Source organism: Salvelinus alpinus, chromosome 3 (assembly GCF_045679555.1).
Source record: "Salvelinus alpinus chromosome 3, SLU_Salpinus.1, whole genome shotgun sequence".
In the NCBI taxonomy this organism is placed as follows: domain Eukaryota; kingdom Metazoa; phylum Chordata; class Actinopteri; order Salmoniformes; family Salmonidae; genus Salvelinus; species Salvelinus alpinus.
Window position 1 is genome coordinate 1,726,564 of NC_092088.1, and position 12,978 is coordinate 1,739,541.

The 12,978-nt window shown below is 46.4% G+C and overlaps 1 protein-coding gene across 4 annotated transcripts in view; it reads left to right on the plus strand.

Annotated features, from left to right (window-relative positions):
* The window catches only part of sipa1l2 (signal induced proliferation associated 1 like 2), a 467,180-nt gene that overhangs the window by 422,649 nt on the left and 31,553 nt on the right, over window positions 1-12,978 (plus strand). For all 4 annotated transcript variants that reach the window (XM_071391253.1, XM_071391254.1, XM_071391255.1 and 1 more), the window contains one exon: window positions 11,235-11,454. In XM_071391253.1, the coding sequence (XP_071247354.1) occupies window positions 11,235-11,454 (220 nt within the window). The remainder of the gene's footprint in view (window positions 1-11,234; window positions 11,455-12,978) is intronic.

Consider the following 12,978-nt stretch of genomic DNA (forward strand, 5'->3'; position numbering starts at 1 on the left):
CACGACTGGCCTGTCTGGGTGATGTTTTCTCTCACACGACTGGCCTGTCTGGGTGATGTTTTCTCTCACACGACTGGCCTATTTGGGTGATGTTTTCTCTCACACGACTGGCCTATCTGGGTGATGTTTTCTCTCACACGACTGGCCTGTCTGGGTGATGTTTTCTCTCACACGACTGGCCTGTCTGGGTGATGTCTTTTCTCGCCTGAATGATCTGAATCTAGAATTACAGGGACTCTCTACAACTATATTTAATGTGTGGGACAAAATTGAGGCTATGATTAAGAAGTTGGAGCTCTTCTCTGTCTGCATTAACAAGGACAACACACAGGTCTTTCCATCATTGTATGATTTTTTGTGTGCAAATGAACTCAAGCTTACGGACAATGTCAAATGTGATATAGCGATGCACCTGAGTGAGTTGGGTGCGCTATTACGCAGGTACTTTCCAGAAATGGATGACACAAACAACTGGATTCATTATCCTTTTCATGCCCTGCCTCCAGTCCACATACCGATATCACCCAAATCCAGACAGCTGATGGTCTGAAAGAGCTGCAAAATCCGGATCCATACAAATCAGCTGGGCTGGACAATCTGGACCCTCTCTTTCTAAAATTATCTGCAAAAATTGTTGCAACCCCTATTACTAGCCTGTTCAACCTCTCTTACTAGCCTGTTCAACCCATCTTTCGTATCGTCTGAGATCCCCAAAGATTGGAAAGCTGCCGCGGTCATCCCCCTCTTCAAAGGGGGAGACACTCTAGACCCAAACTGCTACAGATCTATATCTATTCTACCCTGCCTTTCTAAGGTCTTCGAAAGCCAAGTTAACAAACAGATCACCGGCCATTTTGAATTCCACCGTACCTTCTCCGCTATGCAATCTGGTTTCTGAGCTGGTCACAGGTGCACCTCAGCCACGCTCAAGGTCCTAAACGATATCATAACCGCCATCGATAAACGACAGTACTGTGCAGCCATCTTCATCGACCTGGCCAAGGCTTTCGACTGTCATTCACCACATTATTATCGGCAGACTCAATAGCCTTGGTTTCTCAAATGACTGCCTTGCCTGGTTCACCAACTACTTCTCAGATAGAGTTCAGTGTGTCAAATCGGAGGGCCTGTTGTCCGGACCTCTAGCAGTATCTATGGGGGTGCCACAGGGTTCAATTCTCGGGCCGACTCTCTTCTCTGTATATATGAATGATGTCGCTCTTGCTGCTGGTGATTCTCTGATCCACCTCTACGCAGACGACACCATTCTGTATACATCTGGCTATTCTTTGGACACTGTGTTAACAAACCTCCAAACGAGCTTCAATGCCATACAACACTCCTTCCGTGGCCTCCAACTGCTTTTAAATGCTAGTAAAACTAAATGCATGCTCTTCAACCGATTGCTGCCCATACCCGCCAGCCCGACTAACATCACTACTCTGAACGGTTCTGACTTAGAATATGTGGACAACTACAAATACCTAGATGTCTGGTTAGACTGTAAACTCTCCTTCCAGACTCACTTTTTTTAACCTTTATTTAACTAGGCAAGTCAGTTAACTTCTTATGGGTACCTGGAACAGTAGCGTCCCACCTGGCCAACATCCAGTGAAATTTCAGAGCGCGAAATAAAAAAATACTAAATTCAAATATTTAACATTCTTGAAAATATATGTGTTATTCATCAAAATAAAGCTTAACTTCTTGTTAATCCAGCCGCCGTGCCAGATTTCAAAAAGGCTTCACGGCGAAAGCAAACCATGCGATTATCTGAGGACAGCGCCCGCATACAAAAGCATGAAAATCATATTTCAATATTTCGCTCTCGGTCATGCGCAGGAAACAGGTCTGGCGACTTCCCAGGGTCCACTCACTCAAAGTGGTCTTACTCCCTAATTCTTCAGAATACAAGCCTGAAACTATTTCTAAAGACTGATGACATCTAGTGGAAGCCATAGGAAGTGCAATTTGAGTCTTAAGTCAATGGATACTGTAATGGTAATGAAAATTACAAACATAAAAAAATCCCACTTCCTGGATGGATTTTTCTCAGGTTTTCGCCTGCCATATCAGTTCTGTTATACTCACAGACATTATTTTAACAGTTGTAGAAACTTTAGAGTGTTTTCTATCCAAATCTTCCAATTATACGCATATCCAAGTATCTGGGCCTGAGTAGCAGGCCGTTTACTTTGAGCACGCTTTTCATCCGGAGGTGAGGTTAAGAACAAATTCTTATTTTTAATGACGGCCTAGGAACAGTGGGTTACCTGCCTTGTTCAGGGGCAGAACAACAGATGTTTACCTTGTCAGCTTAGGGATTCGATTTTGCATTACATTAAGAATCTCCAATCCAAAATTAAATCTAAAATCGGCTTCCTATTTCACAACAAAGCCTCCTTCACTCATGCTGCCAAACATACCCTCGTAAAACTGACTATCCTACCAATCCTTGACTTCAGCGATGTCATCTACAAAATAGCCTCCAACACTCTACTCAGCAAACTGGATGCAGTCTATCACAGTGCCATTGGTTTTGTCACCAAAGCCCCATATACTACCCACCACTGCGACCTGTATGCTCTCGTTGGCTGGCCCTCGCTACATATTCATTGCCAAACCCACTGGCTCCTGGTCATCTATAAGTCTTTGCTAGGTAAAGCCCCGCCTTATCTCAGCTCACTTGTCATCATAGCAACACCTACCCGTAGCACGCGCTCCAGCAGGTATTTTTCACTGGTCATCCCCAAAGCCAACACTTCCTTTGGCCGCCTTTCCTTCCAGTTCTCTGCTGCCAATGACTGGAACGAATTGCAATAGTGGCTGCTGCACTCTGATAAAGGCACCATAGTTCAGAGCTGGCAGGAATATCTATATCTGTATGTTTTTAAATGTTAGACTGTTGTCAATTCAAAAGCCCAGATATTTAAAACCCAATAGACAATAGAACCAATGAATGCATGTGTAATCCATTTGAAAATATTTGTAAGAAAATTGGAAAAACAACATATTTCATTTTTTCCTGTATTAAGTGCTCATTTTAAACCAACCAGGGTTTTCTGCAAGGCAACAACATCCCAGCTCTAAATCAGCCTGTAGGGGTAATAGCATAACAGGGTCGTATGCATACAGGTGAATGTTACAGGCTTTCACAGACCAATACTTTTTTATATCATTTTAAATATTAAAGAGAACAGGTTCCAATATTGACTCTTGAGGGACACCTTTCATTATATTTAAAAGCACACATTGAGTCCTGTCTGTCATATAGTTCTTAAACCACTTTTAAGACGCCTGGTCCAGGCCCATTTTGGACCAGCTTTAAGTTATTAGGGAATGGTCACAGTGTCAAAGGCCTCGAAAATGGTTCATAAATAAGGCAGCACAATGATTTTTATACTCTAAGTAATTTAACACATCATTTAAAAGCATAGCTGCTGAAACTGTGCTATGCCCAGGCCTGAAACCAGACTGGTGTACATTCAGGAATTAATTCAAAATATGTGAAACTTGTACTATAATTTTTGTATCTGTTTTTATGGCCATCAAACAAAAACAAAGCATCTACAGTGGTAGAAATATATTATTGAATTACAATATTTTTTTTGACTATTTGAAAATGCATATGTTTATTAGACTACTGTTCAGTGTCATTAAATACAATTCTCCTCCTACCCTCCTCCTACCCTCCTCCTTCCCATCCTCCTACCCTCCTCCTACCCTCCCCCTACCCTCCTCCTACCCTCCTCCTACCCTCCCCCTACCCTCCTCCTACCCTCCCCCTACCCTCCTCCTACCCTCCCCCTACCCTCCTCCTACCCTCCTCCTACCCTCCTCCTACCCTCCCCCTACCCTCCCCCTACCCTCCCCCTACCCTCCTCCTACCCTCATCCTACCCTCCCCCTACCCTCCCCCTACCCTCCTCCTACCCTCCTCCTACCCTCCTCCTACCCTCCTCCTACCCTGCCCCTACCCTCCTCCTACCCTCCCCCTACCCTCCTCCTACCCTCCCCCTCCCCTCCTCCTACCCTCCCCCTACCCTCCCCCTACCCTCCTCCTACCCTCCTCCTACCCTCCTCCTACCCTCCCCCTACCCTCCTCCTACCCTCCTCCTACCCTCCTCCTACCCTCCCTCTACCCTCCTCCTACCCTCCCCCTACCCTCCTCCTACCCTCCTCCTACCCTCCTCCTACCCTCCCCCTACCCTCCTCCTACCCTCCCCCTACCCTCCTCCTACCCTCCTCCTACCCTTCCCCTACCCTCCTCCTACCCTCCCCCTACCCTCCTCCTACCCTCCCCCTACCCTCCTCCTACCCTCCTCCTACCCTCCTCCTACCCTGCCCCTACCCTCCTCCTACCCTCCCCCTACCCTCCTCCTACCCTCCCCCTACCCTCCTTCTACCCTCCTCCTACCCTCCTCCTACCCTCCTTCTACCCTCCTCCTACCCTCCCCCTACCCTCCTCCTACCCTCCTCCTACCCTCCCCCTACCCTCCCCCTACCCTCCTTCTACCCTCCTCCTACCCTCCTTCTACCCTCCTCCTACCCTCCCCCTACCCTCCTCCTACCCTCCTCCTACCCTCCTCCTACCCTCCCCCTACCCTCCTCCTACCCTCCTCCTACCCTCCTCCTACCCTCCCCCTACCCTCCCCCTACCCTCCTCCTACCCTCCCCCTCCCCTCCTCCTACCCTCCCCCTACCCTCCCCCTACCCTCCTCCTACCCTCCTCCTACCCTCCTCCTACCCTCCCCCTACCCTCCTCCTACCCTCCTCCTACCCTCCTCCTACCCTCCCTCTACCCTCCTCCTACCCTCCCCCTACCCTCCTCCTACCCTCCTCCTACCCTCCTCCTACCCTCCCCCTACCCTCCTCCTACCCTCCCCCTACCCTCCTCCTACCCTCCTCCTACCCTTCCCCTACCCTCCTCCTACCCTCCCCCTACCCTCCTCCTACCCTCCCCCTACCCTCCTCCTACCCTCCTCCTACCCTCCTCCTACCCTGCCCCTACCCTCCTCCTACCCTCCCCCTACCCTCCTCCTACCCTCCCCCTACCCTCCTTCTACCCTCCTCCTACCCTCCTCCTACCCTCCTTCTACCCTCCTCCTACCCTCCCCCTACCCTCCTCCTACCCTCCTCCTACCCTCCCCCTACCCTCCCCCTACCCTCCTTCTACCCTCCTCCTACCCTCCTTCTACCCTCCTCCTACCCTCCCCCTACCCTCCTCCTACCCTCCTCCTACCCTCCTCCTACCCTCCCCCTACCCTCCTCCTACCCTCCTCCTACCCTCCTCCTACCCTCCCCCTACCCTCCCCCTACCCTCCTCCTACCCTCCCCCTACCCTCCCCCTACCCTCCTCCTACCCTCCCCCTACCCTCCCCCTACCCTCCCCCTACCCTCCTCCTACCCTCCTCCTACCCTCCCCCTACCCTCCTCCTACCCTCCCCCTACCCTCCTCCTACCCTCCCCCTCCCCTCCTCCTACCCTCCCCCTACCCTCCCCCTACCCTCCTCCTACCCTCCTCCTACCCTCCCCCTACCCTCCTCCTACCCTCCTCCTACCCTCCCCCTACCCTCCCCCTACCCTCCTCCTACCCTCCTCCTACCCTCCTCCTACCCTCCTCCTACCCTCCCCCTACCCTCCCCCTACCCTCCTCCTACCCTCCTCCTACCCTCCTCCTACCCTCCCCCTACCCTCCCCCTACCCTCCTCCTACCCTCCTCCTACCCTCCCCCTACCCTCCTCCTACCCTCCTCCTACCCTCCCCCTACCCTCCCCCTACCCTCCTCCTACCCTCCTCCTACCCTCCCCCTACCCCCCCCCTACCCTCCTCCTACCCTCCTCCTACCCTCCTCCTTGATATCCTTCTTGGCACGAGTCCATTGTCCTGCTAATAGCCCATTATGGCTGGGTTTCCTCTTTTGTAGTACAATGTATTGAATGAACGTATTAACTACAGTCATTTACCATTCTCATTATCGGAGTGGAAACAAGTTCACAACCTGCTTGGGAAAAACAAGTGGTTGAAAACATGTTTTCAAAATGTATATATGTAAATGTAATAAAATCCAGCACACCGCCGTGCAATCTCCATAGACACATTGGCAGTCGAATGGCCTTACTGAAGTGCTCAGTGACTTTCAACGTGGCACCATCATAGGATGCCACCTATTGTATACATACAAAATGCCTCTAACTGTCCATCACTACTGTAAACCGAGAACTATATTCTAAAAATAAATACATTTACAGTGGTACAAAAATATTATTGAATTTGATGAAAAAATAACTGATTTAAAATGCAGATGTTTATTAGGCTACTGTGCAGTCTGACAAAAACAACAGGACAATGAGATGTTTACTGTAGCCTACATAGTAAACATAGTAAAGTGCCTAATTCCTTACATAAGGGAGAGATCATTAACTCTGTCTTTAATGCTTTTTCTGGTTGCGTCAGTCATGGACAGAAGCTTCTGAGACACACTAATTAATGATGAACACCGGAGGTTCACTGGTAAGCCACATTTGCCTCGGGATCCATCCTAGTTGGTAGTCTGTGTCCACTCGTGGTATCTCTCTTCGGTTACACATCCTTGGAAGAGCAGAACTGCATAACGGTCCTGACGGCCCTTGCTGTGCCTGGTGAGCAGTTCGTCAAGTTCTGTTGTCAGAAGAGGAAACGTCAGGGTGAACCGACAACCTGACGAACCCGCCACGTTTGTCTCCTCTGCCTGTGGGAGGTGGAGTTTCAGAGCTCACAGGTGTGCCTGGCATGGATTGTGACTCCATCTCGTTCCTCGCCCTCTTCAACGTGTCATTCTCAGCCTTCCGCCGATGTCGCGTGGCTCTGGACCAATGCATCAGCTGTCGCCCGTCTCTTTGCCTTCAGAGAATGTTTATCTTTCTGCTGGTCTGCCTTCAGTGATGTAGTTAAAATAAACATCTGTATTTTGTATTTTGTATCATTATTTTATCAACGATAAAGACGTTGATGAACAAAAACTGTATATGTGTGTTACATGTTCCAGCTTCTTCTGACAAAGTAGAAAAAACGTATATTTATTTTGGTGCGCGAGACGGAGGAAGATCACTCTCTTCTTCATCCTCATCATTCAGTTAATTCAAAGTCAATTGTAATACATTTAGTACATTTAGTCAATCCCAAAGTTGAAAAACAGCCAGATTAGTGAAATGTCTTTATCCAACATTTTGTGTTTGATGATGTTTGGTGATCACAGAATCAATAAGATATTTAGTAAACACTTAAACAGAAGCACGGGGCTGAGTTATATTATAATGTAGGGTTAAAGACACATTATTTGATATTGAGTTAGAAATGTAAAACTTTAGAGGTCTTAACCTCTAATTCCTCCCAAACCCGGATCCGGGAGCACCCCCATCAGTAAAAAAGCTGACTAGCATAGCCTAGCATAGCGTCACAAGTAAATACTAGCATCTAAATATCATTAAATCACAAGTCCAAGACACCAGATGAAAGATACACATCTTGTGAATCCAGCCATCATTTCTGATTTTTAAAATGTTTTACAGGGAAGACACAATATGTAAATCTATTAGCTAACCACGTTAGCAAAAGACACCACTTTTTTTACTCCACCAGTTTTTTACTCCATCAGTAGCTATCACAAATCCGACCAAATAAAGATATAAATAGCCACTAACCAAGAAACAACTTCATCAGATGACAGTCTGATAACATATTTATTGTATAGCATATGTTTTGTTAGAAAAATGTGCATATTTCAGGTATAAATCATAGTTTACCATTGCAGCCACCATCACAACTCTCACCAAAGCGACTAGAATAACTACAGAGAGCAACGTGTATTACCTAATTACTCATCATAAAACATTTCTTAAAAATACACAGCGTACAGCAATTGAAAGACACAGATCTTGTGAATCCAGACAATATTTCAGATTTTCTAAGTGTTTTACAGCGAAAACACAATATAGCGTTATATTAGCTTACCACAATAGCAAACATCACAACAGCATTGATTCAAGCCAAACATAGCGATAACGTATAAACCACCAAAAGATATTAATTTTTTCACTAACCTTCTCAGAATTCTTCAGATGACAGTCCTATAACATCATATTACACAATGCATATAGAGTTTGTTCGAAAATTTGCATATTTAGCGGCACAAATCGTGGTTATACAATGTGATTAGTGGCCAAAACTTCAAGCAATCTGACCGGCGCCATCTTGGAGAGGCACCTATTCTAATCGAAAACTATTCATAAACTTGACAAAAAAATACAAGTTGGACAGCAAATGAAAGATAAATTAGTTCTTAATGCAATCGCTGTGTTAGATTTTTAAAATTAACGTTACTGCGCAATACAGCGTGCGCTAAAGCGAGACCGCACCATAATTCATGGCGGAATTATTATTTGACATTTGTCAACATAAGTACGAATTAACAGCATAAAGACTGCTTACTATTAGCTGAGCTTCCATCAGAATCTTGGGCAAGGTGTCCTTTCTCCAGAACAATCGTCTTTGGGTTGAAAGATGTCCTCTTGTCCTGTCGAAATAGCCGCTAACGTTAGCCACCCACTGGAGAGGTGTCCAACTCGTGAAAGCGCATCACAAAGAAATCCAGGAAAATCGCCATAAACTGCTATAAACTGCTATAAGTCGGTTTAAATTAACTACCTTATGAAGTTTTTTAGACAAAAAACAAATTAAATCAGAGCCGGAGATATAGAACTGCTAAACCGAAAGCTTTTGAAGAAGCCATGCCGGTTTCCCTCCTGCGTCAGGCGCCTCGTCGAAAAGGTCGGTACTTCCGTTCCAAGAGGTTTTATACTCCCCCAGATGGTGCTATCCGCTCCATTCAAAGTCTCACCGCTTACTGACATCTAGGGGAAGGCGTATGCAGTGCATGTAGCCCCATACCTTATAAGGGAATTTATAAACCGACCCTGGAACAGAGACCTCAATTTCAGAAATCTCACTTCTTGACAGGAAGTGAGCTGCAGAATGACTTCTGTTTCACTCAGAGAAATAATTCAAACGGTTTTAGAAACTAGAGAGTGTTTTCTATCCAATAGTAATAATAATATGCATATTGTACGAGCAAGAATTGAGTACGAGGCAGTTTAATTTGGGAACGATAAATGTCGAAGTTGAAACAGCACCCCCTATAGTGGCAAGAGTTAATAAGCATCGAATACATTGCAAGCCTTTTTGGGCCGTTAGGCTACACTTTACCACAGGACTCAACTCTGACTGACCGCAGCATCTGTCAGTAGTCTAAACTGTGGCACAAATTGGGGAATTTATCACACCTATCCGAGCTATTAGACTACCCTATTAGACCACCCTATTAGACCACCCTATTAGACTACCCTATTAGACTACCCTATTAGACTACCCTATTAGACTACCCTATTAGACCACCCTATTAGACTACCCTATTAGACCACCCTATTAGACTACCCTATTAGACTACCCTATTAGACTACCCTGTCGTGTCTTTGGCTATGCCGGATTAAGTGATATGACATGCTATTCTATAAAATCCTTTCTCTGTAATTAATATTACCTGATTGAGCTAATCATGTAAATGTAATTAACTAGAAAGTCGGGGCACCACGACATAATATTTATAGAGCTGTTATCTTCCGAATAAACTCTTAAAGACCTGGTCATCTTTTACATCAATAGCAGTCAATATTAATCGTCACCTTATTTCAGTCTCATCTGAAACTTGTAAATTCTTGGTTATCTTCACGAACCCTGGCTAACAAGTTGAATCAGCAATACAAAATAGGGTTTAATTATTTATATACTAAATACCTAACTAATCACACAGAATTACATATACACAGAATGAATCATACCTTGATTACAAATTACGTCATAAAGGAAAACGTCCCGTCCGGGCGGAACATATATGACAGCTTGTTACCCAAAGAAAAGGGGGTTGGGTTTGAGTGAAAGAGCGGGAAGACTGAAGAACAAAGGGAGAAGCGATGTCTCTATCGGGCCGTAGGCAGCTACTCTATCGTAAATACAGAATCTTATGCATTCTAAATTACCGCCCATTTGGAAAAGGAAAATGCAATAAATATTTACTCTGAGCTGCGCTTCAATAGGTTGGTGGTAGATGGAAGGCCGTGTTGCCCAACAGAGTCCTTTGTCCTTTGAAGAGTGTCTGTGGTGGTGAACGGGAAACGTTGTAGTGTCGTCGTTGTGTGGTAGACGGGATACTCTGTCCGTCCTTTCCTAGCCCACGTTTACAGCGGCCACTACTAACTCAACGGCTAGGAGGTATCACTTCTGTAGCGAATAAGAGTTCAAAGTTCATACCATTCGCAACCAAAGCTCACGCTGAGGTTGGCTTCATTCTGTAGTTATTATCTGAATCCTTCTGACATCGGACCGTCATCCTAATGTACCCGGAACAGGAGGTTACATTTTCGTCAAGGGCTTATATAGTGGAGGGAGAAGGGTGTGGTTCATAGTTTATAACGTCTCTTCACAGGGGCGGGCAACTGATTGAGCAGAGCTCTAACCTTATGAAAAACCAAATCTCTCAATTGGAAGCTAAAATTACATTTAATCTTTTCACAAATAGTTTCATATTTAAACATTTGAATTGCACAACAACTCCATGTGAATCTGATAACTATAATGTGTAGACTTTCCCAGATACAGGTCGTCCTGTCATCAGTCATAATGTCTCAGATGACAACCGAACTGACATCATAGTCATTAAGTACCAACGCATATTTTCAACTGGTTCTATTACCGAAATATGGTTCCTTTCCCTCCACGTGTTTGATGTTCCCAGACTCTCTGTTTAACAAAGGCTATTCAAGAGTCCTTCAGTAGAGTCAGAGAGAGAGGGAAGGGAGAAAGGTATTTACCTTACCCACAGGCCAACGTCATGACAACCCTATTAGACCACCCTATTAGACTACCCTATTAGACTACCCTATTAGACTACCCTATTAGACTACCCTATTAGACTACCCTATTAGACTACCCTATTAGACTACCCTATTAGACTACCCTATTAGACTACCCTATTAGACCACCCTATTAGACTACCCTATTAGACTATCCTTTTGTAAATTAATGAACGATTCAGTCAGTCTCCTATTGCACTAGAGGTCTGCATCAGGCTGAAATTAAGGAATAGACGGTCATCTGCTCTGGTTGTTAATGTTAACGTGTTCTGTCCCCCCCCCCCCCCAGATGTCTGCGACGGGCAGCCTATCACCACGGCGCTCCCTGTACCGTACCCTATCAGACGAGAGTGTGTGTAGCAGCAACAGGAGGGGCTCGTCCTACGCCTCCTCCCATAGTTCCATGCTGGACCAGGCGCTGCCCAATGACATCCTGTTCTCCACCACTCCACCGTATCACGCCACCCTGCCACCGCGCATGCCGGGACAGGGGGGATCTAACCTCAGGAGTAAGTATTGCACAAACACATCCACACACAATGGAGATGTAGCTAGTGTGTCTGTCATTAAGTGTGCATTAAGACCTGTCACAGCCAGCTAATGCTCCCTCGATGAGACTGAAAGCTTAAAGCACTCACACTGAGAGAGCACCATCTGAAACTGTATGAGTTGGAGAGATGTGTCCTCACTAGACTGACCAGCTGAGAGGAGGAGAGGAGGAGGTCTCTGACATGAACATGCTCAATCCTCATTAGCACAGCTACACTGTCAGTCATACAGAATGTCCTGTTCACCTGTCAGACACTATCTGTCTCTCCTCTCCCTTCCTCGGTTTCATTTCCATATTGGTATTCAGTGCTCTGTTGAGATAAAGAGAATGTCTTTGAAGTGGTGCTGTTCATCCTCTTAGCTGGTTCTTCTCTCTTCACCCTCTTAGCTGGTTCTTCTCTCTTAGCTGGTTCTTCTCTCTTCACCCTCTTAGCTGGTTCTTCTCTCTTCACCTTCTTAGCTGGTTCTTCTCTCTTCACCCTCTTAGCTGGTTCTTCTCTCTTAGCTGGTTCTTCTCTCTTCACCCTCTTAGCTGGTTCTTCTCTCTTCACCTTCTTAGCTGGTTCTTCTCTCTTCACCCTCTTAGCTGGTTCTTCTCTCTTAGCTGGTTCTTCTCTCTTCACCCTCTTAGCTGGTTCTTCTCTCTTCACCCTCTTAGCTGGTTCTTCTCTCTTCACCTTATTAGCTGGTTCTTCTTTATTCATCCTCTTAGCTGTCTCTTTTCCCGTTGCCTTCTCGTAACTGTCATGCCTGATTGTTGTGATGGGTAGCTGTTACGAGCTCTCTCTTCTCTCCATCTTTCTCCCCCACGCTAAAACCTGCCAATTTGGTAAATAGTTGATCACTCTGAGTCTGAGAGACTCAAATTGGAGGAAGAGAATTATCTCTCTCTCTCGCTCTCACTCTCTTTCTCACTCTCCCGTCTCTCCTGTCATTTTCAAAGCCTTCTCTGTGAAATAAGAGCCTGTATATTGCATTCCCTGTCTGTCTCTTCCCTCCTCTCCTCTCTCTCTCCCTTTCTCTCTCTCTTCCCTCCTCTCCTCTCTCTCCCTTTCTCTCTCTCTTCCCTCCTCTCCTCTCTCTCTCGCTCTTCCCTCCTCTCCTCTCTCTCTCTTCCCTTCTCTCCTCTCTCTCTCTCTCTTCCCTCCTCTCTCTCTCTCTTCCCTCCTCCCGAGAGAGGAGAGGAGGGAAGAGAGAGAGAGGGGGGGAAGAGAGAGAGAGAGAGAGGAGGGAAGAGAGAGAGAGGGGGGAAGAGAGAAAGAGAGAGAGGAGGGAAGAGAGAGAGAGAGAGAGAGAGGAGGGAAGAGAGAGAGGGGGAAGAGAGAGAGAGAGAGGAGGGAGAGAGAGAGAGAGGAGAGGAGGGAAGAGAGAGAGAGGGGGAAGAGAGAGAGAGAGAGGAGGGAAGAGAGAGAGAGGGGGGAAGAGAGAGAGAGAGAGGAGGGAGAGAGAGAGAGAGAGGCTGTATATTGCATTCCCTGTCTGTC